This window comes from Colletotrichum scovillei (assembly GCF_011075155.1).
Source record: "Colletotrichum scovillei strain TJNH1 chromosome Unknown Contig00001, whole genome shotgun sequence".
NCBI classification, from domain to species: Eukaryota; Fungi; Ascomycota; class Sordariomycetes; order Glomerellales; family Glomerellaceae; genus Colletotrichum; species Colletotrichum scovillei.
This window is the reverse complement of record NW_023336259.1, coordinates 194,437-215,964: the sequence shown is the minus strand read 5'-3', so window position 1 is coordinate 215,964 and position 21,528 is coordinate 194,437. Positions and strand designations below refer to the sequence as shown.

Sequence of the window (21,528 nt, the reverse complement as noted above, 5' to 3'; positions counted from 1 at the left end):
GAGAGGGGAACGGTAATGGCATCGGACTTGGCCGAGCAAAATCAAATACTCAGTGTCTAAAATTCGTCACCCGGATGGTACGCGGCATGCAGAATCAGCCCTCGTGATGTCGACGAGTCGTTCCACAAGGATGTTCATTGACAACCGCCCGAGCAGGGAAGGCATCGGGTGGAGAAGAGATCGTCAACGGCTATCCCTGCATTAGGAGCACAAAATGTCCTTCCTTGTCGGGAAGGTGAGAAATCCATCTCGAACCATTGGCCGAAGATTGAGGGGTCATATTCTCCGGACTCCACACACGTGGTCGCTCTTGGCATCGCCTCTGGGCGAAAGCTTGTGTCTTGACAGATGTTTCTTGCTCCCCCACACCCCTCTTGGACGTCGATGCCGACTATTTCTCCACTCGAGGAAACATTTGGGTATCACGGCATCTTTCAGCCGACCTTTTGGTTGTGTTGTGGCTATGCTGTATCGTCCACTTAGAAGCGCAGAAACGGCGCGTGGACAGGACCTTGAATGAAATGGAGACTAAGCCGTGTGTGAGGGGCAAAATGCTGCCCTTCCTGTGCCGGTGTATCGTTGCCAGGATTCTGCTCCCGTTTCTCTACAGCTTGAGCCTCCTGGATTGGAACCTCCAAACTCCGTGTCTCGATCACTGGAGTTTAATGCGAAGTTGCCCCAAATCTCATTTGTTTCAATCAAATCGACAACCAAGTTCACCATCCCTGGCAGCCTTGATTCAGTCCGACAAGCCCCGTTCAAATTGTCGGGCGGTGAACCCTTCGCTCAAATAAACTCCCCAACTTACAGAACACAGACATCGCTTTGACGATGGTCTCTCCCAAGCTTTCTCGTTTCCTCTCAGACTTCACACTCGGCTTCTCAGATGGCCTCACAGTACCATTCGCCTTGACCGCCGGTCTCAGCTCCCTTGGCCGCAGCGAGACGGTCATCTACGCCGGTCTCGCGGAGATATGCGCGGGATGCATCAGTATGGGAATCGGTGGCTATCTGGCAGCGCGGGACTCTTCGCACAATGACCCGTCGACGGTGCAGCCATCACCGGTAGATGAAGAAGAACAAGGCATGCTGTCGTCGGCAGGAAGACACAGCGAGGACGTGATCGATGACGAGAAGCACCTTACAGGCGGAGCAATAGACGAAGACGGAGCAGTGCTCCGGTATCTCCAACCACTGGGCTTACCTGAGACAACCGTTGCGATGGTGATTGGGGCCGTAAGGTCTCAGTCGGGAGGGTTGAGCTGGGCTTCTGAAAGAATCAACAGCACGCAAGCTAATCGACCCGACGCCTTTGTCGAAGTTGACACCATCGACAAGAGCCGCCTGTTAGAATCGCCAATCTTTTCAGGACTATCAATCGCTATCGGATATCTTTGTGGCGGGATGGTGCCCCTGTTGCCGTACTTCTTCGCTTCGAGCGTGGGTCACGGGCTTCTGTGGAGCATTGTCGTCTGTCTCATTGCTTTGTTCATCTTTGGAGCCGGAAAGAGCTGGTTGTTGGGTGACGGGAAGACATCACGGACACGATGTCTATGGGAAGGATTTCAGATGACGTTGTTCGGATGTTGCGCCGCGGGGGCTGCGGTGTTATGTGTACGGTTGGTTGATCAGAAGTGGACGTGAGGTAACATATAGATAGAAGAGAGTTGCACATCGGTGTTACCACATTCGTCAGCAATGAGGTGATCGAGCAGGTGTCGCAAAAATTACGCCGTTAATTGCAAGCAGCAATCGACGCCATATATACCCTACTACAGCATGCAAAAGCCCGTTGGAAATACTCATTAGAAGTTTTGGCTATGCCTTGCCCTGAAGTCATTGCTGGATACCACGATTAGAGCTTCTGCGCAATCCAAGGCAGAAGACCGTCTGGACTTGTTAATGGCTAAGAGAGGGCGATTAGTGAACACAAATTGAAGGAGTGGCGGGGCTGACGGATGCGGCGTGTGTTGATCACTAATCTTTAGCAATGGGCGATGCCTTGATACAGCTTAACAATGCTCACAGCTTACGCTTCCAACTTCCAAGCTATTCTGATAAACTTGGGACCATTCGTTCTAAGATATCTTGAGGAAGCTCGGAGCTTCAGCCAAGAAGGCCCCTTCCTTCATAGGACAAAATGAACGGAAGAACCAGTGCTGTAGCATCGATAGGACGAAATCAGTTAGTCAGTATCCCACAAGGAATATCTTGGAAAGAGGCAGCCATCAATACATTAGACACGAGTAATTCGGAGACCCAGTTGTTTAAGTCGAACATCAAAGATTCAGCATCCATGATCGACTTGAATGTATCGAATCGGATGAAGATTTGTTGAGGTACGGGAATGCAATTCCAAAACATACGCTCAACTATTGAGAGATTGGAACGGGCGCCAGTGATGCTTTTGTACTCGTCTGAACATCTCAATATTCCATTCTTCATCTAGATTACCGAAATTAGATGGCTCGTGCTGTGGTGACAATGCTTGCCATTAACGACATGAAGTGACTCAAATCCTCCTGAGGTTGAGCTGAAGAACTCGTCGTCTTACTTGTGGGAAGCTCGCTAAGAGGAACTTATGATCTTGACTGGCTCAGATGATCTTACCAGAATGACAAAGCCCGTAACGCTCCGGAACAGACCGCGAGACTTTCAGGCGAGTATCAATAATAAGTAATTGAACAGATTCTTGATATAGTTTCATGCTTTGTAATGATGCAGGTGAGCGCTGAGCCCGCATATCTGGCGGCGCGCACTACTAATCCCAACCCCATATTTAGCTCGTAGTTGTGTTTCTGGATTAGTGAACAGCATATCCGCCCAGACTTTTGATACTGCGACAGGAACTCTGCCGTTCCCAAAACTGCAGTCCATCCGAACCACGATTATCAATCTGTTCAGACGCTATGCTCGGCCCCGAAAATGAATGGAGAACCCTGAAAGTGGTGTTCTGCAACACTTCGATTCCCTTCGAAGATAGGCTACTCCGCAAGGCGTGCGAGCACGAGATGCGATGCTGCATTTGTCAGTTCATCAGAAACTATGAACGTGTCAACTCGAACGATGAATCTACACAAGTTATTTAAGATGTCTACTTTGGCCTCGTTCTGCTGTTTGAGTGAATCCCCATCACACCTCAACTTCAACGGCCTCCGTCTCAACATATACTAACTCAACTACAACCACAACACTTCTCCTTATAAAACCTCAACCTTCAAGATGTCTTCCGGACTCACTTACCTCATCACCGGCGCCAACCGTGGAATCGGAAAGGGCTTCACCACCCTCCTCCTCCAGCGTCCCTCAACAACAATTATCGTCGGCGTCCGCGACCCAGCCGCCGCAGCCTCAAAGGCCCTCTACGACCTCCCCAAGGCCGAAGGCTCCAAGATCATCGTCGTCAAGATCGACTCCTCAGTCGAGTCCGACCCCGCCGCCGCCGTAGCAACAATCCAAAAGGAGCACGGCATCACCGCCCTCGACGTCGTCATCGCCAACGCCGGCATCTCCCACACCTCGGCCGACATCGCCGCCACCTCCACCAAGGTCGCCCTGGACCACTTCGCCGTCAACTCCGTCGCGCCCCTCGTCCTCTTCGGCGCCACTAAGCCCCTCCTCAAGGAGAGCAAGTCCAAGAACCCCATCTTTGTCGCAATCTCCTCCGCAATCGGCAGCAACGGCCTCGCCGAGACGATTTTCCAGATTCCCAGCCCCGCGAGCCCGTACGGCGCGTCAAAGGCCGCGCTTAACTGGTTCGTGCGCCGATTGCACTTTGAGGAGCCGTGGTTGACTGCCTTTGTCTTCCACCCTGGTCTGGTTGAGACAGATATGGCTGCTGGGTTGGCGGCCAAGGCCGGCGCTGACCTCAGCGCTTTCGGCGCCATTCCTGTGAAGAAGAGTGTGGATGATATGGTCGCTACCATTGATAAGGCTACCAGAGAGATTAGCGGATCGTTCAAGAACCACGATGGTACTGATCTGCCTTGGTAAACGTCGCTGTTAGCCTAAAATACGGAAGATTTCAGCCTCTTCGGAAGAAGAGTCGGATGGCATGAAGCGCTTTAGATAGTATAAGTTAGAGTGTCTATAGAACTTTAGTCTAGCTTTCAAGTGTCATAGAATGTTAAGAGCTGCGTTGTTCACGTTTGCCTCTGCTGCGAAGCCCGCTATCTCGGATTCAATCGTGCGGATGACATCGAGTGCTGATGATATAACCAGCGTTGGGGTCTTCATCTCGGTGGTCCCCAAGTTGACTCAATTTCTTTCCAGGCTATACTTGGCTGCTGTCTTGAAGAAGAACCTTCAAAGTTTCCCTACCAGCTTCACTCTTACTTGGTTACTTACTGCTGCTATCGTCGATGGCGTTACCTCAACTTTCTCTCCCCTGGCTGTTTATTCCTTGGTTAATACGCCTTAACGACGCCACGAAAAGGGGTCACAAGAACTTTAGGGTCCAGCTAGCATGCTTTCCTGTCGCCTCTTACTTGAAGGGACCTGAAAGGACTGATCCTCGAGAAGTCAAGGTAGTTAAAGCCAGCTGGACTCCGAATTCACGTTGTGGGCAGCAGTTATACAATAAGTGGCGACGAGAAGAAGGTTCGATTTTGCGTGAACAAAGCGTTATTTGAAGGGTAGTTGACGCTAGGATGCTGAACGGAGCAGACTTGAATCAAGCTTGTGTTCGATTAGACAAGGTACTAGTATCTACATGTATTCAAAGACAGAAACCACTCTAGAAGATGGAAGGAATCTCTCGAGTGCACCGTGATACCGCACGGCCTTCTTCACAGAGACCGTGTAGAGCGGCGTCTGTACTTGCCCTTGGAGGCATAGAACGTATCAACCCAAGCCTTCATCTGATCAACCTCAGCAGTGATGACCTCCTGCATATCCTCATTGACCGCGCCGTTTCTGACGAGCAAATCGTTGCAGTGGCGAGATCCCGGGATGAGGTGGACTGGCGCACCGGGGCGGGACTTGAGCGGGCCGCCGGGACGGAGCTCGCTGGATACGGAGGCTGAGCGCCAGGGGTCGAACTCGCTACGGGAACGTCAGTCACGTCATTTTTACCAATACCGAGGTGCGGTTAAATGACTTACCCGTTGGACCACATGAGGCGGGTGGTGTTGGTGAAGAACCAGCCGTCCGTCGCCTTGTTCAGGTCTGCGGCAGTCTTGCCAGCGTTGGAGGCGTAGGTGAACTCGCCTTGCCTGGGGAAGAAAAGGTCGCATTGGCTCTGGTAGTACTCCGGTGTGACGAAGCGCGAGACGATTGAGGGACGATCCTTGGGAGCACCGCTGTTCACAGTTAGTCCTAAGGCTCTCTTACACTTCAACGGGTATCATTGAGCCGTGAACATACGTCTGCCAGTAGAAGAAGGGCTCGTTGCAGGTCATCCAGTACCACGTCCGGCCGAACGGGTTCTCGGCGCTCCAGTCGGTGTAGATGGGGCTCGTGGCGTTGAAGCTGTCGAAGCAGGCGACGTTCAGGGGGTCTGACCACTCCTCGATGCCGTAGGATGCGCAAGCTGCACAGAGTCAGTCACCCACAAGACACACACAGTTCATGGGGGCTGCTACTTACTTCCCGGGAGGTAGTTAGTGCTCCACCAGTTGGCGTAGTTGTTCAGAGCCTTTGTAAGACCGACGCCGTCTGCGCTGTACGTCGCGTTGGGGGCCGAGAAGTTACCAATAGCGCCTTGGACAGTATCGCACATTTCGTAGAACGCGGAGTATCCTGAGTACAGCTGGATAGACTGCCAGTAGCCAAGGGGTCCGACGAGAGCACTACAAACATCACAGATGTGAGAATCGGATTCAAAGTCTCCATTACAGCCAAGGCTTCAACTTACGAGGCAAAGTCCTCCTTGTGAGCAAGGTCCTGGAGGCCAAACTTCTTCTTCAAGGAGTAGATCTCGTCATCGCTGCCAGTGAGCAAGACGTTGTCGACGTGGTCGACGATCCGCTCAAAGTCGCGACTGCAGTTCTTGGGCATGCCGTTCTGAATGGGGAGGAAGTAGCTCCAGTAGTCGTAGGTCGCCTCGACGGGACCGCTGCTGGAGTGGTAGGCCCAGAAGGTTCCCGGAGCGAGCTTCGCGATGGCTGCAGCCAGGACGCCAGAGTAGGATCCGCCGGTGTACACCCAGGGCTACGGGTCGTCAGTTTTGTCGTCTCACTTGACAAAGGCCTGGTCTTGATACTCACTGCTTGAGGGGCGTTGCTGCTGCCGTTCTTGTCGAAAGGCAGCTGAACGTTGCGGGCGAGGTTGGCAAAGTCGAGGACGGCATTTGTCATGGTGTGCTGCTGGAGGTTCTTGGTATCTTGGACCGCGTACGGCAGGGAAGTTCCCCAGTTACGATCTGCACAGCATCAGTCTTCTTGGCTCTACTCAAGTGTCTATGGCAAGTTCCATACGCTCAACCATAACGACGGCACCGCCAATTGCCTTGGCAATGGCTCCTGTAATGGCCCGATCCGTGAGGTATCCGGTGTAGGGGGCAGCCTCTGATTCTCCAGGCGTGAAGAATACCACCTACAATCCATATTAGTGAGATGGCCACAGCATCAGGCGAGTCAAGTCGTACCGGAGAACCAGGTCCCTCCCAGTACGTGGAGTTCCACCAGTATCTCTGCTGGAAGGTCCCGAGAGACGGATCATTATGGTCGATGAGCTGCTCAAAGAAACCGGCTTCTCTCTTGGAGAGAGTTCCTTCCTCCTCGTCTTCAGCCCTCAGAGGAGGCTGGATGGGCTGGAAGGCGAAATGGGCCTGGGCCACCGCGAGGCAGCTGAGCAAGGCGAGTGAGACCTTCATGGTGACGGAGAGCCGAGGATCTTCAGAACACAGAACGACTGGCTTGGCACGCTCGTCAACCAAGAAGGAACTCCAGCTCCATGATCACGGCCGCGGGGGAGCTGCATCTTTTAAGAGAAGCGCTGTACATGGGTCCAGGGCGCAGACCCCGTATCTCACGGTAATACGAAGCGATGATCGGGTCCGCTTAAGCAGCATGCCATGCAACAGCGCATGCCTTGACATTGTCGACATTCGCAGTATTGCAACAGTGAACAGGAACAAGCTTTCCAAGTGTTGGCGGGAGAGGTACTAGCCCCGGTGCGACCCCGGCATCGCACGGGGCCCAAGGGCCAAATGCGACGAGGTCTCCATAATGAGACCGGGGGGTTGTAGGCGGGTTGACAACGGCTTTACGATCTCTGATAGGCATTTGCAGGTGATGGGAAGTTCGTTGCGTGGGCCGACAGGTTAGCCGGAAGCGGAAGGTGAGCGTTGGGAGATGGCGATGGCCCCAGGTCGGGTGGCACGCCTCGGCACTCCGGCAGGAACTATTGTCTCCGGTCCAAGGGCCGACCTGCGACAATGGGAAGGTGTTTTGGGGTTCTGGATGAATTCATAGGAGTTGGTTTTGGGTGATCGGCTCTTGTGCAGAAAAGTCTCGGATGGTGAGCCCCTCAGCTCGGCTTAAGAGGTAAAGTCCTTCCCGTCGAAACGTAGAGACGTTTTGCCATTGACAAGTACTTGAGGGGAAGAAATACCGCACAGATCTCATCGATAATGAGTCGAAATGGCTAGATAGACTGAAGGCCGCTGCCGACGATCGACTCGGGGAATGTTACGTTGCTGCAGGCGGGCTTGAAGGGTTGCGCTCACCACCACCCCACGGATGATTTTACTTGGGTACCTCGCCATTCACCACACAACTTATCAGTGAATCAGGGATTTGTAGATAACCAGATAAAGAGACTATCGCGTTCGGGAAGTGGGTATGCTATGTTATGTGGTGGGTTGTGTAGAGACTGAGTACTGTAGGAACATGAAGAGTGCGTACAAGTCGTCGAGTTAAGGGTGTAAGCGGCTACAACTTAGAGCTTGTAAAGGCGCCCAGCACTGTAAAACCCGGTGTAAAGTACTCTGTAGTGCGGTATGTAGTGTAATAAAGTTCAAGTTGGTAAAGACATGGCAGAGGATTGAAAAGAAGGCTTCCTGGCTCTGGTGCGACCGTGCTGGTAGTGAACCCACTCAACCAATCAAATGCCCCAAAAGGTAATCAACCGCTTTCTGGCCTCACAATCCAGGCCACCAGGGAATTCACCGTCGGAAGCTCCACAGTCCAATCCAAAGCTCCGACGACATTTCAAGATCCAGAATCCCAATTGACCATCGACGATAGCCTCATTCGCCCATTACAGACCCCAATTGTCGTCACAATGGCCGGAGACTCAGCACCAAGGGGTCCGTATCCCCATAATCTTCCCCCATGCTATCCACCCACCCGCAATGGCTGACATCCCTCTCCAGAAGCGACCCGCGAGGAGATGCGGGAGGCGAAGCTCCCCCTCCCCTACCGCGACAGCTGCGCCGGCCTCCTCATCCCCCTCAACCGCTGCCGTGTCGACACTTGGTATCTTCCGTGGAAGTGCAATGTTAGTCTTTCTCGTCCCTAACATCCGCCCCTACCCGGCCTCCCTATCGACCTCTCAATCGACCCGTCCGATGAATCCGAGAACACAGTTTGTCGCTAACGCAGAATCCAATTGAAACAGGACGAGCGCCACAGCTACGAGAAGTGCCAATACGACGAGTTCAAGAAGCGTGTCGCCAAGATGAACGAGCTCCGCGCGGAGAAGGGAACGAGAAGCAACTAGAGTGGCGGCAACGGGACGAGACGAACGAAACGAGCCTGGGACGGCGAGCGTCTGTGTATATAACCTGTTATTTGAGGATCAGGGGGCCAGAAAAGGGCAGCAAGGGATTGATCTTGCCGCGAGGGTCATAGATCGAGCCGAATTCACGTCTTTTGCGATTCCATTATGGCCCGGTGATGAGGAAAGTTTGCTGCGGTACCAGGGATCGACATGGCGAAGAGCGCTGCATCTGCGAGGAGAACGCATTACGAGGAGTCAGTGTCTTGAAGTGTGGAAGTGGGAGGGACAATTGCGGTCATGCGCCCTGGCAGTAGGAGAATGACGTGACAGAGTTACAGACGAATAATCCACGAGAGCTCGTGGGCATGGGTTACTCTGAAGACAAAGCTAAACAACTGGTCATTCAAACCCAGATTGCCGGCCAGAAAAACGACAGGATGTTAGGACTAAGACTTTGATTTGGTTGCGCTAAATTTTGAGACTCTAAAGTGGCTCAGGCCGATGTGTCAAGACGCCTTCACCCGATCCAAAAAGTCCAGCAGTCGCTTCTTAAGCACAACGCCCAGGACCTTCGATGTCTCCGGCTCAAGAATGATGATGTACCTAGGGCCCAACTTCCCGAACATCTCCAAAACGTGCTCCATCGGGGCCTCAGCGCAGATTGTGAGCGGCGTTCGATCAACCAGCTCGGTCATGACGCCAGTCCGCAAATCAAGTTCCTCCGCTTCGCCGCCAGTTAGCACCGCATATTCTACTTCTGCCTCGGGCAGATAGCCGAACAGCAGTCCAGCATCGTTGACAAGAACGAGGCCCGCATCCATGAGTCCCCTGGCCTTCAGCTTCCGCAGCTTCTCCGCCAGCACATCCCTACGGACGCGGTACACGCTGCCCACCCCCAGGGTGATCTCCTCCATTGTCCCGGCCGGAGGAACCAGCTCACGGGCGGTGGCTTCGCGCTTCCGCACCACCTCGTGAGCTTGCTCCGCATCAAGGAAGGGGTGGCCTAGCAGGTGTTGTGAGAGGTCGTAGACGGATTCTCCGGAGATCGCGTCCGCCACCCATTTGGCGGTCAGGATGGCACACATAAAGGCTGGCACGTACGTCACCTCGCCAGTCAGCTCAAACATGATAACAGCCAAGCTCACAGTCATCCTGCTCACACCCGCGAGGAAAGCCGCCGCGCCGACCATTGCAAAGATACCAGGCGAGATCCCACCAACGAACTGACCGACTAATCGTCCGAATAGAGCGCCGCCGTCGAGAGCGGGGATGATGATGCCAGAGGGGACTTTACATCCAAAGGTGATGATAGTCAAGAGCAACTTGATGACCGTGCCGCTTGCGAGCTGCAGCATGTACGCTCTTTTGTCGTTGCTCCTCTCCTGCTGACATATCCAGTTGCCGTCTGGCTCCTTACAATCAACTAGTAGCCTCGAGAGTGCCACGTCGCCCGTGTCGCGGATGAGCACGTTTGGGTACTGCAGCAGAGCGGTGGCCAATACAACACAACACAACTCAAGTACGGGATGCTTCTTGACGATGTCGTATCTGCGGAAACGTTTGGACCAGAGAAAGTTGGCCTTGCAGAATACTCCGCCAAACACGCCGCCAACGACACCCAGCAACACAAACACCAAGTAGTGCACCGGGTCATAGTCGACTCCGTAGCTCGTCTCGAAGAGCACCAGCTTCCCGGTTCCCGTGGGATTCAGTGCTTTGAGAGCAATGGCCGCGATGAGCGAGCACAAGAACGCACGCCACAATACGCGTCGTGGGAAGTACGTGCTAATTTCCTAATTGATGGGTTTCGTCAACATCGTCAACCCCAGTCCGATTGGAACCACGAGACCAGACACATCAAAACAATCAAAAACATACCTCGTAACTGAACAGCACACCGCCAATCGGCGCACCAAAAGCGACGGACAGGCCGGAAGAGCACGCCACGCTCAGCATCTCCCGCATCTTGCGCGGGTTGTCCCTGTACTTAGGGAACCGGTTGGCCACCAGCCACCCGACGCACGTCGAGATGTGGACAAAGGGACCCTCTTTGCCCAGACACATGCCCGTCGACACGGCAAAGGTTGCGCCCACGGCTTTCACGACCAGGACCTTGAAGTCTAGGAAGTGAGGGATCACGAAGCCCGACAGAATCGTCTTGATTTCGGGGATGCCGCTGCCGGCGGCCATGTACATAGTCTTGCCCTCCGTCATGGCACCTGCTGTGACGGCAGTGTCGGCGTCGACGGCTGGTAGGGAGGCTTTGGTGGTCATGGTGACGTTTCCCGCGACGATGCCGAAGAGGAGGGCGAACAGCACGTAGACTGCATAGCTGGCAGCGTACCCCCTTCCTTCACCCTCATCGACCCAAGGCTTCCAAGCATCGCAAACCTCCGTCTCCGATACCCCCCAACAACACCGCCCACGGTCCAAGAACACATTCGTCCTGCAGTACCCCTCCTTCCAATCGCTCACCGTCGCCACGGAGACGTCGACGACAAAGGCGACAAGAGCCGTGAGCGCGCCGATGACCGCGGCGGCGATCCAGCCCTGGCACTGGTCGAACCAGCGCACTGCGGTGCCGCGGATACCTGGGCGTGCGCGGAGACGTCGGGCGCGGGAGGAGTCTTTTGTCAGATCGCGGAGCCAGTCGATGGTTGTGTAGTCGTTGTAGGGGAGGCGGTCGCCTAGAGGGGGTGATTGGCCTAGGGCTTGGTCTGCTTTGGAGAGTGAGGCTTGGTGAGATGAGTTCGGGGTGGATTGTCTGGTTTGGGATGTTGGGAGGAGAGGGCTATTCTCGTTGGTTTCGCCGTCGTCTGAGGCCATTTTCTCATTAGTGGTGTGTCTTGTCTATCTGCGGTGAGAATATTTGTCAAGAGCACCGGCAGGAGGGCGAGAGGTCATCGACAATTCAACATTTGGATTCCAAGGTCTAAGGGGGTAGAGGTACTCTAGATATGAATATTTCTACAAAACGCCATTTTCCATCCATATCGCAACTCTTCCGATAGATTCGGTGAACATCATTCCGATCCTGCAGCCCGCGGAGAAACAGATTGGCGCGAACGCACATGGTTGAAAGTCTGGAGATAAGATTGAGCGGTAGATAAGGTCGTTGGTCTGGCCTCATTAGCCCGCCCGTTGCTTTTTGGCGCTTCCCGCTTTCCCCAAATTCCAACCCCAGCATTCGCCCTACCGTACTCAAAGTGGTTGCCGGAGATCTCCAATTGTGGCGAGGGTGAGTGCCGATTGTCGTCTCCGCGGGATAATCCTCACGTCGCGATCCCAAATCTCCCCAGACTTCCCCCCCCGCTCACTTGCGGTAGACTTGGCGAAGTTGACAAATGCGAACGGTGACTGCCAGCTATACTTTTTCTTCTTTTCTTGGACTGTTGTGTCTTATATACAATAAACAAAGGAACGGGAGGCCATGCGGATGGGGGTATCTGTTCTAAATGTACAACGAAACAGACGAAATGAAAATATGCTATTAGATGAGAAATGAAATAATGCCAATCTTGAAAGGGGCGAAAATGAGTGTAAAGTGCTGGTGATAGCGACCAAAAAATCCCGCCGAAGACTCCAAAGCAATGAATGAGAACCAAACGCCGTCCAGTGCCAGCACCTTTGGGACAAATGTACTCCATAAGAAACCTGATTTTACACAAGTTTTTTCTCTGCGTCTTTTTTTCACGCTTAGTCCTTTTTTTTTGTCTCTATCTCGAGACAAAAAACGTATGAATCCCTCGTCAAGGACGATCTCAGCAAACAACCTTGACCATCGGCTCCCAAGGCTTCGCCGTGTTCCAGAGATACGTCTCCGGCGGCGCCCCGTCGTCCGAGGTGAGCAGGTACTTCACGTACGCCGGCGGCACGACGGAGGGAATCGGTGGGAGGAAGTCCATCTTTTCTTCCTCGGCGACGTCGTCGACCATTTCGTCGTCCGACATGTCGTAGTCGAAGTCGTAGTCGCAGTCGTAGCTCAGGTCGAAGCCGAGGTCAAAGTTGAAGTTGTAGTAAAAGTCGCAGACGTCCTTTTCGTCGCGGCGGACGAGCTGTTGGTCTTCTTTTTGAGAGTAGGAGTATGAGTGGTTGGCGAGGATGGAGGCGAGGATGCTGGCGTCGAGGTCTGGTGTTTTTTCCTCTGGTGGTGGTGCTGCTGCTGCTGCCGCCTCTGCGATGATGCTGGCGCTCTCGAGGCTTGACATGAAGGCCTCGACGTTCTCCTTGTAGACCTCGGGCCGAAGGACGTGTGCTTCGTTGATGATGACTTGGAACCGCACCGTCTGGATGTCGATTACGACGCGGTCGACCATAGAGGGGAACCCGTAGCTGCTTCCCGCGCCGAGGACCCAGGATTCGCGGGTGCGGTCGCCGGAGCTGGCGCCGTCGTACCAGACGGCCGTGCCGGTGTGCGAGGTGTCGACGAGGACGAGGCGGTGGGAGGCGTCAAAGGTGATGTGGCAGTGGGCTGGGGCGATACCCGGGAGGGAAGGGAGGAGGATGTCTGCGAGGGCAGGGTCGGTGCCGAGGACGAAGCCTGGGTTGGATTTGGGGGGCGATGTGAAACTTAGGGAGAGGGCTGGGCGGGGTTTGGTGAGAGATGCCTCGAGGTTAGAGAATAAGGATTTGGTGAGGAGAGAGGGGTCGATTGTTGGTGTTGTGGGCGGGAGTTGGTTTGGGTTTGGTGTTTGGATGATGGGTTCGTAGGATGAGGGGATCGTGGAGACGGCCCGGGTTGCGTTTTGGGGCATGCGGATTGCTTCGAGGGCTGGTTGGTTTGTGGACGAGGGAAGCAGCCAGGCAATTACGTTGGAGGATTCCATTTTAGAGGTTGTTTGTGGTGTTTTTGTTTGTTGGTGTGGTGATGGTTAAAGATTGTAAGTGGTTGTATAGTTCAGTCGATGAAGTGAAGCTGACGTTTGTCGAGGGAATGAAAGTGTGAGATGAAGTATTACTGAATGAAGGTTGGGCGATGAGATGAGTAAGATAGATATGCTCTTATTAGTGACCTTGAAAGTAGCCGGTATTATCGAGGTCCTCGAAATGAGTGGTGTAGTATTTGTCAGATGAGCTGCTGATTCTTGTTTTGGTGAGATGCAAGAAAAAAGCATTGAGACGAAGAAGTCACTTGATCCTCTTATATCACTCGAGAGTGAGTGTGTGGTTGTGTGAGGGACCTGCCAGTTGGCGATGTTTTCGTATCCTGGCTGCATGGAGCACTCCACTGGACGAGGGGAGCGTGTTGGCCACAACAAGAAACAGGAAACAATGAGGCCTCGACGAACCGCTAGGCCGTCGCATTAGTCTGGTGGATCACTTGATCCATGGAACCGAGAGTAAACAAAAGAAGGGGGTGAAGACGAGCCTCATAGCTTAGAGGTGGTCGACTTCCTATGATGTGCCTGGCATTTTGCATGGGAGGGACTGAAACGGGATGGGATCATGGAGGGGACTGGAAGTCTGGAGACTTCGGGAGGAGGCGACAAGTGGTTGCAGCAGGGACGGGAGAGTGAAAGCCAATGGTTCCCGCGCCACCCGCACGGGCTGGTGGGCATGGCATCTCAAATCGGTGATGGGAGGTTGTTGATTGTACTGGATTGAGACGGGAAGAGACGAAAAAAACGAAACGGGTTGCATGGGTGATGATGGGGGCGTTGCTGCGGTTGTGACTCACGTTTGACAGCACATCCAGAAACGCGAACCACCAATGCAAGTGGCCTGTCGAGATTTTTTGGTTCGATGCGCGTTCGCGTTGGTTGTCTCGGCGAGGAGCGTCAGAGGATGCGGTGAGTTTATTGGTTCGGCAACTTGGCCAATCTGCATTCGTGTCTACGATCACTTCAGCTTCCAGGTGTAGCAATTTTATTTTGCTTCACTTGGAAGCAAAATCTAGACACATTAGATAGTACTCAAGGTACTGGGAGGTCATCAGCCACATTCGCGATGTTGGTGCTTGGTACCTACCAAGTAAGGTCGTAGGAAAAGCCGCCAAAGAGGAACCTCCGATGTTCCAGGAGGGCAGAAGAGCACAAATGCAGTGCGGCCAATCAAACTACACGCATGTCAGAGTTCGAGTCTGAACTTGGCGACACACTTCCACCACTGTTACTATTTTGATTCTGTCTTGCCGGTTGTCTTGATATCTTATCCGAGTCAAGAAGTCGGGTGCCTAGTATATGACCGCAGTAGTGACCAGCGCAGTGGTGGTCGCCCACTTACAGATTCAACTTCACACAAAGAGAAGACTCGTTTGATGCCATTCGGGTCAACTCCAGCCATATGGCTACTTTTAAAGTTATGATGGCTACGATGGATGCGGCCGGGATAGAAACATAATGGACAGGAGGCAGGCTGGGATACGCCAGAGCCGCACAGATGCAATGCAGGAACCCGCGACACACCGGAAAATAGGATATCGGGTAGGAGCCTTTGTAGCCTTCGTATTTGCACTTTGATGGCCTTTTGGAATAGTAGACGGGACGCATCCCCGTTAACGAGCTCAGGTCGGAGCCGACGACGGATGGTTCGTTGGTGATGGAGAGCTTTGTCTGAAGCACCGCGCGGTTGATTTTTAATGCTGACACAGACATCCTGGGCTTTCGCGGAAACGGAGCACTTGATTGGCTCAAATGTCAGGTCTCGTTCTGAGCCGTCACATTTCAACAAAGGGCCAGAGACTGAGGAAAATATATTAATGGAGATATGAATGAACAGATTTTATTGAGTAAGGTATGCGGAAGAAGACAAGAGTAGATTTCGAGACGTTTTGACCCAGGGATAGGTATTCCAGAGTAAGGTGATGCTAGTTGAATCAACCCGACCTTCAGTGTGAGAGTCATCGAGTGCACTTGACAGTGAGGTGCAATTCTTGAATTTGCCGATACCAGGATTTGATGATGTAATCAGGGAGAGCCCCACAGACTGCGTGCAAAAAGCTCAGCGCGGAACAGAGCCGACCCCGCTAAAGAAACCCTGAAATCCAAGTTGGAGACCGCTAAAGTGGGCTCGATTCACTCGAATCTGACCTAAGCAAAGAGAATAGCACCAAACACCCCGAACTCTCCGCGCGCGCGAGAGAACACCCACCTCTCTGGAGTAGGTACCTCAAGCCCCATAGCCGTCGGATCGCTGGAACCTCGGCGAAGTGCGGTCGAGGGCCGACCTTGCGTGCCCGCCCACTAACTTTAGGAACTTCCGCCTGTCGAGGTACCTAGCCGGCGCAGATTGCTATGGCAGATGCACCCGTGCTGTCATCATCTTCCTGCATGACTAATGCCAGACACAACCACCACCTGCCCACCACTACCACAACCACCGCATTTCACCACCCCTCGCCGTTCGGAGCGGAACCGGTCACCGATTTAATGTTCTTGCCGCTCACGCCGCTGTTCCGCCGTTGAGTCTCTCTCCCGCTCTTGACATCTGGCTTCTTTTCAACCACGTTCTGATTTACTTCCTCCGCCAGTATACCCTGTGGACGATTATACCCCTTTGGAATTGACCGTTTCACGTTCCAACGTTACCTGTTCTGCACAGCGCACCAATTCCCTCCCCCCACTTCCGCGACTTTCCATCACCAAAAACCCCCGCCATGCCCGACTTCGAAGGCAAGCCAGACGGCGCGGGAGCGCCCAGTGACTGGCGCGAAGACACTCACCAGCTCCCTTCCTTCTACTCCCCGAAACAAAAGACAGTCGACGGTCCATCCGACCATGCCTCGGGCACCGCGCACCCAGAGCCCGAACAATTGAGCCTCTCCAACCCCGCCGCGGCAGCCCCCGCAACAGCCGACGACGACGCCGCATCAACAACCTCGGCCACCCAGATCCCGCCGCCCTCCCTCCTCTCGCCAGCCTTCACACCGCCCGCGACACCGGGGACATCAACCCCCCTCACAGCCGAGGCGGCCCCGCGCGGTGTCCCCGTCGACAGCTCCGTCCCCTCGGGCGGCTGCGGCACAAAACGCCCCCGCCTCCTCGAGACCCTCCCCGAGGTGCAGTGCATCGTGCGCGCGCGCATCCCCACCGTCAACGGCACCGAAATGTTCCTGCACTTGTACACCAACAACGTCGACAACAAGGAGCACCTGGCCATCGTCTTTGGGCCCCACATCCGCAGCCAGTCGCTCGATGCGCCGCGGCCGGGCGAGACGGAGATGGATCGCATGATTCGCGGCGCGTACACGGGTCGTTTGTTCCCCGGACGGTCGACGAGCGGTATGCCGGGCGGCGTGGCGACCCCCGTCGGCGAGGAGCCGCCTGCGCAGCGCGGGCCTGCGCTGGTGAGGATTCACTCTGAGTGTTACACGGGTGAGACGGCGTGGTCTGCGCGGTGCGACTGCGGCGAGCAGCTCGACGAGGCGGCAAGGCTGATGAGTTTGCCGGGCAACACGAATGGTGGTATCATTATTTACCTGCGCCAGGAAGGGCGCGGTATTGGTCTCGGTGAGAAGTTGAAGGCGTATAACCTCCAGGACCTCGGCTCGGATACCGTCGAGGCGAACTTGCTGCTGCGTCACCCTGCGGATGCGCGGAGTTACGGGTTGGCGACGGCGATGCTGCAGGATCTTGGGCAGAGCGAGGTGCGCCTACTGACGAATAACCCGGATAAGATTCGGGCGGTGGAGGGCCCCAATCGCGAGGTGAGGGTTACGGAGCGCGTTGCGATGGTGCCGCTCTCGTGGAAGGGCCGGGGTGGGTTCCGGAGCAATGAGGTTGAGGGGTACTTGAAGACGAAGGTATGTTTCTGTTGTGTTTTGTTGCCTTTGAATTGCTTGATCTAACAGAACTACAGATTGAAAAGATGGGACATATGCTTGACATGGGTGGCATGCCCCATTGAGGAACGATCAAAGCGCAGTGGGATCGCATATTTTCCTGATATTTAGTGGTCGATGTCGAACGAAAAGGAGGTGACGAACGTGGTTGAGAATCATCAAGCATATGGTAGAAAACGGCGTACGGGTTATTTTGATACGAATACCTGGGACATTGGCGTACTTGGCATACTTGTCCGCTGGGGTCCCCAACGACTGGAAATGTTCATAGCATCGTTGGATAACTGGACTCATGGCAATTTACGGAAAAAGATCATTGAGGCGGCGGCTGGTTTTATCTGGCATCGAGGTGTGCATCTGCGAGATACGTACCTAGTACTTAAGCTTGAGTTGTATCTGTCTACCCAAGATACAGACTTTGGTATAAGTTACCTAGTGCTTGAACAGAATTGTCGAATTGACGGCTTGCTGCAATCTTGGTTCCAGGAAGGCTTGGGAGTGCAGTGATCAGAATTATCGCCGTCTGCTTGAGCGCAATTCCGGGATTGTCACTGAGATGCAGATGAAGATAAAGCGCGGGCCGGTTCCCCTCCAGAAGTCGCTCCGGGACCCCTATAATGAGCCGGCCACACCCCGCCGGTGTATAGCGGCGGGCGCACTGACCCGCCGACAGGAAGCTCCAACCAACGTCACACCCATCTCGCCATACGCGAACTCTCACCTATACGTATCCAAGCTTCAACCCAGATGCTCCCCAGAGCTTCCACCACCAGCCCACCATGTCGCGCAGAGTAGCGAAAGGAGACTACATTGAGACCGTACGTCCTTCATCCCCTCAAAATCACCCCCCTTCGACACAATCCACGCACCGAGTTTACCGACTAACTCTCGCGAAAAAACAACAGGACACAGGCAACAAGGTCGCCCGTAAAGCGACCCTCGTCGGCACCCAGAATATCATGCTAGGCGGCAAGACGGTAATCCAACCAGAGGTCATGATCCGCGGCGACCTCGCCCGCTCAGCACAGCCCTCTGCCGGCGGCGCCCCGGCCAACAGCACGGCCGTCGCGATCGGGCGGTACTGCTTCCTCTCCAGGGGCGCGCTCCTCCGGCCCCCGGGACGGATGTACAAAGGGTATGCGTTCCCAGCCCACGATAACAAACCAAATCAATCCCTTGCTGACTTTCCTACGTTCCTAGAGCCTTCACATACATGCCCCTCCGCATGGGCGACCACGTCTTCGTCGGCGCAAACGTCGTCATCCAGGCCGCCTCGATCGGGAACCACATCCACATCGGCCGCGACTCCGTCATTGGCGAGTTCGCCATCGTCAAGGACTACGTCCGCATCCTCGAAGGCACCGTCGTGCCGCCCAACATGGTGATCCCGAGCTTCAGCGTCGTCGCGGGCCAGCCGGCGCGCGTGGTTGGCGAGGTGCCCGAGGGCGGGCACGAGGAGTTTGAGCTGAGGGAGCTGTATAAGACGGTGGGGAATAATCCGCAGCCTTTGACTGCGTGAGGTCGGGTTGGTGTTTTAGCGCCTCTGGCGGTGAGAGGGGGAAGATATGCGTGTGATATTAGAAGTTGGTTAACAGCTTGGCATTTGCTTGCGCGATGGAGACGGAGTTTGGCGTAGGTCGAGCTTCGAGCTCAAATGATACCCTTTCTTTTCCGCAGTGAGGACTCTGTTCCTGTCTCGTTCCGACTACCACGTGTGGCAACATTTCTTGACTTCGCGCGTTAGAGAACTTTTCAATGGTTGGTCGATGCTCCGTCGGAGCTCTTCATCACAGAGGCTTCTGGCAAGGCATGTTCGGTTCAAAGTTGCCACAGCTATGAGTTACCACATACATACAAGCAACCTCAATTACAACATCTGACAGAGGAAGATACACTTCAGCACAGCAGCACCCCTTAAGCTCCATGCAACAACCAACCCCGAACGCCGCTGCTCGCCCAACTTCCAAGACTTCAAGGCTGACCCGGCCATATCGAATCAGCCAACTCCCTCACAAGCTTCAACTTATTCACCATATCCTGACGCGAAACCGAATTCCCCAAATGATGACTCGCAAACCCGCACTGCGGACTCACCCCAATCCTCTTCAACGCCTCCTCGCGCGTCTGCCCCGCCCCCTGCGCAACATAATCCGCCGCCTGGAACACCCTCTCCCTCAGCTTCCCAACGTCCTCGAGCTCGGGGAACTTGGACGTGATGACGCCCAGCACGACGTTCTTGTGCGCCGGCAGCTCCTTTAGCGGCCCGAACCCGCCCGCGCGGTCGGTGTCGTACTCGAGGAAGTAGGTGTCGGCGTTGATCTCGTTGAAAAGGCGCGAGGCGATGCGGTCGTAGCCTCCCTCGGAGAAGTGGCGCGAGTAGGCGAAGTTGCCGCGGCAGAGGTGGATGCCGAGGTGCATGTCTGCGGGACGGGAGGTGATGCAGTCGTTGTAGAGTTTGATGTAGGATTGGAGGAGGGCGTCTGAGTCTTCGCCTGCTTCTTTGAAGCCTTGGAGCATCTTTTCTGAGCAAAAGTCTGGGCGGCGATATGTTCTGTCAGTGGACTGTAGCTTAAGGAAAGATCCGTCGATAGGAGAGACATGGGGTGGCTTCACATACACGCCAGGTTGGGGTCGTCAATCGTCACATTGCGGACGCCGTGCTCATAAAGAACCTCGAGCTCGGTGCGGTACGCCTTGGCGATGTCGGCAAAGTACTCCTCGTCGTTGGCGTAGACGTCCTTGGGGTAGGCGTGGCCCTTTTGGTAGCGGAGGTGATACCACTCGGGCGCGGGCAAGGTCAACTTGGCCTCCTTGACGCTCTCGGGAGGGATGTTGCTCTTGAGGAACTCCCATTCTCTCAGGTAGGTGCTTCCCTTGTGCTTGATCTTGCCGGTGCAGACGATGGACTCGCCGGGCTTGTGGTCGCTCTCAACTGGGTGTCATATAGCGTCAGTCTCCCCAATCTCGAGTACCGAGCGAGTATCCTGTGGGCCAAGACTTACTAAACGCCGCAATGTCTGGCACGTACATGCGAAAGATATCCCAGCTGGGCGTGTCGACCTCCTCGAACCCCTCCAGCCCGGGGAAGAAGTTGCCCCAGAACTGGTGGCGGCGGTACTCGCCGTCGTTGATGGCGTGGAAGCCGAGGTCCAGCTGCGTCTTTATGATCTCGCGCACGCCCTCCTCCTCAAGGCGGTTGAGCTCCTGGTCGTCTGCAATCTCCACGGCCTTTTTCCCGTCCAAGGCGACGCGCTTGTCAGTGAGGGCCTTGGGCCGCAGGAGCGAGCCCATGTGCTCGGCGCGGAAGGGCGGTTTCTGGTGGTTCTTGGACGTCATGATTATTTTCTCTTCGTGTAAAACAGAGCTATGAATTGGATGGTGCTGGAGCCAAGTCAGAGAAGAACTTCCTGGTTCACGGCGTATATATAGACTTTGGTACTCGCGACGGAGCGTGGGGTTGCGAAACGGGATGGGCCTTCGGCATTGCGAGATCCATTGGCCTAGCTAGGTAACTTTCCTAGGTTGGCCAGCCATTCGAACCAGATCTCGCGAGGGCGTCCACTCTGGTGTAAGACTACCTGAAGCAAACAGACTTGCGCTTCCTCGGACCTAGACCCCCGCCAGGACGATGTCATCCCGTGCCACCATCACCACTTCCCCCGAGCTGCCCACCCACCAAGATTCCCCGCTTTCCCCGCCCTTTGTCATAGCTTAGTCGAGGGGGTCTGATCATAAGTTGCTGGACGGCAGATGAGTAGAGCGGCATCGGAATCGGTTATCAGTCGGTGGCCGCTTAAGTAAAGGCGAGTGTTTTGGAATTGGTGCCTGGTTCCTGCTAGATTGTAGTCATTCTCGAGAGTGGTTTGCTTCTTCTAGGCGCAGCCAAGGCTAGGTGGCTATGCGCCGCAGGAGCGCAGCGGTGGAGACGCTGAATGATTGTCGTTCGAGGAAAAGAAACTTGCATATGGCTTGCATGCAATTCAAGATCATAAGTCTTCCGACATAAAATAAAGTAATTTCTGGTATGTAAGTGCTGACTGGAATCTTGTGTAGCTCAAGTGCATTGCCGATTCCTCGGCTGCCGT

The 21,528-nt window shown here is 54.6% G+C and overlaps 9 protein-coding genes across 9 annotated transcripts; 5 read left to right on the top strand and 4 right to left on the bottom strand.

Annotated features, from left to right (window-relative positions):
• Positions 1 to 831: 831 nt before the first annotated feature.
• On the top strand, positions 832 to 1,644 carry HER10_EVM0003489 (uncharacterized protein; the record flags this gene model as incomplete). Its single annotated transcript, XM_035473164.1, has 1 exon — positions 832 to 1,644. One exon carries the CDS (start codon positions 832 to 834, stop codon positions 1,642 to 1,644), a length of 813 nt encoding a protein of 270 aa, XP_035338186.1.
• A 1,578-nt stretch (positions 1,645 to 3,222) lies between these two features.
• HER10_EVM0008921 (short-chain dehydrogenase) lies at positions 3,223 to 3,993 on the top strand (the record flags this gene model as incomplete). Its single annotated transcript, XM_035478426.1, has 1 exon — positions 3,223 to 3,993. The coding sequence occupies one exon, from the start codon at positions 3,223 to 3,225 to the stop codon at positions 3,991 to 3,993; it is 771 nt and encodes a 256-aa protein (XP_035338702.1).
• Positions 3,994 to 4,787: 794 nt separating this feature from the next.
• Positions 4,788 to 6,918, bottom strand: HER10_EVM0007302 (serine carboxypeptidase S28; the record flags this gene model as incomplete). Its single annotated transcript, XM_035476861.1, has 8 exons — positions 6,587 to 6,918; positions 6,417 to 6,534; positions 6,207 to 6,361; positions 5,855 to 6,150; positions 5,587 to 5,789; positions 5,365 to 5,530; positions 5,103 to 5,300; positions 4,788 to 5,043 (listed from the first exon to the last, which is right to left on the bottom strand). The coding sequence occupies exons 1-8, from the start codon at positions 6,812 to 6,814 to the stop codon at positions 4,788 to 4,790; spliced, it is 1,620 nt and encodes a 539-aa protein (XP_035338544.1). The 5' UTR covers positions 6,815 to 6,918.
• A 1,219-nt stretch (positions 6,919 to 8,137) lies between these two features.
• Positions 8,138 to 9,121, top strand: HER10_EVM0012430 (NADH-ubiquinone oxidoreductase B18 subunit). Its single transcript, XM_035481826.1, has 3 exons — positions 8,138 to 8,251; positions 8,318 to 8,442; positions 8,563 to 9,121. The coding sequence occupies exons 1-3, from the start codon at positions 8,227 to 8,229 to the stop codon at positions 8,662 to 8,664; spliced, it is 252 nt and encodes an 83-aa protein (XP_035339005.1). The 5' UTR covers positions 8,138 to 8,226; the 3' UTR covers positions 8,665 to 9,121.
• Positions 9,122 to 9,170: 49 nt separating this feature from the next.
• On the bottom strand, positions 9,171 to 11,490 carry HER10_EVM0008914 (voltage gated chloride channel; the record flags this gene model as incomplete). Its single annotated transcript, XM_035478419.1, has 2 exons — positions 9,171 to 10,457; positions 10,543 to 11,490. The coding sequence occupies 2 exons, from the start codon at positions 11,488 to 11,490 to the stop codon at positions 9,171 to 9,173; spliced, it is 2,235 nt and encodes a 744-aa protein (XP_035338701.1).
• Positions 11,491 to 12,425: 935 nt separating this feature from the next.
• On the bottom strand, positions 12,426 to 13,490 carry HER10_EVM0008057 (uncharacterized protein; the record flags this gene model as incomplete). Its single annotated transcript, XM_035477593.1, has 1 exon — positions 12,426 to 13,490. The coding sequence occupies one exon, from the start codon at positions 13,488 to 13,490 to the stop codon at positions 12,426 to 12,428; it is 1,065 nt and encodes a 354-aa protein (XP_035338620.1).
• A 3,395-nt stretch (positions 13,491 to 16,885) lies between these two features.
• On the top strand, positions 16,886 to 17,508 carry HER10_EVM0002993 (GTP cyclohydrolase II; the record flags this gene model as incomplete). The annotated part of the gene is made up of 2 exons (XM_035472683.1): positions 16,886 to 17,404; positions 17,461 to 17,508. 2 exons carry the CDS (start codon positions 16,886 to 16,888, stop codon positions 17,506 to 17,508), a joined length of 567 nt encoding a protein of 188 aa, XP_035338141.1.
• A 714-nt stretch (positions 17,509 to 18,222) lies between these two features.
• Positions 18,223 to 18,962, top strand: HER10_EVM0001182 (dynactin Arp1 p25 subunit; the record flags this gene model as incomplete). Its single annotated transcript, XM_035470937.1, has 3 exons — positions 18,223 to 18,261; positions 18,349 to 18,578; positions 18,644 to 18,962. The coding sequence occupies 3 exons, from the start codon at positions 18,223 to 18,225 to the stop codon at positions 18,960 to 18,962; spliced, it is 588 nt and encodes a 195-aa protein (XP_035337962.1).
• Positions 18,963 to 19,414: 452 nt separating this feature from the next.
• HER10_EVM0001599 (5-methyltetrahydropteroyltriglutamate-homocysteine methyltransferase) lies at positions 19,415 to 21,092 on the bottom strand (the record flags this gene model as incomplete). Its single annotated transcript, XM_035471343.1, has 3 exons — positions 20,446 to 21,092; positions 20,061 to 20,375; positions 19,415 to 19,977 (listed from the first exon to the last, which is right to left on the bottom strand). Exons 1-3 carry the CDS (start codon positions 20,777 to 20,779, stop codon positions 19,415 to 19,417), a joined length of 1,212 nt encoding a protein of 403 aa, XP_035337999.1. The 5' UTR covers positions 20,780 to 21,092.
• Between the last annotated feature and the right edge of the window lie 436 nt (positions 21,093 to 21,528).

What these genes read in the sequence shown, in the direction of transcription:
- HER10_EVM0012430 (XM_035481826.1), top strand. Translation starts at nt 8,227, where the DNA reads ATGGCCGGAGACTCAGCACCAAGGG. An exon ending in CGGAGACTCAGCACCAAGGG is followed by an intron (nt 8,252 to 8,317) that starts GTCCGTATCCCC and finishes ATCCCTCTCCAG; the next exon opens with AAGCGACCCGCGAGGAGATG. An exon ending in ATCTTCCGTGGAAGTGCAAT is followed by an intron (nt 8,443 to 8,562) that starts GTTAGTCTTTCT and finishes CAATTGAAACAG; the next exon opens with GACGAGCGCCACAGCTACGA.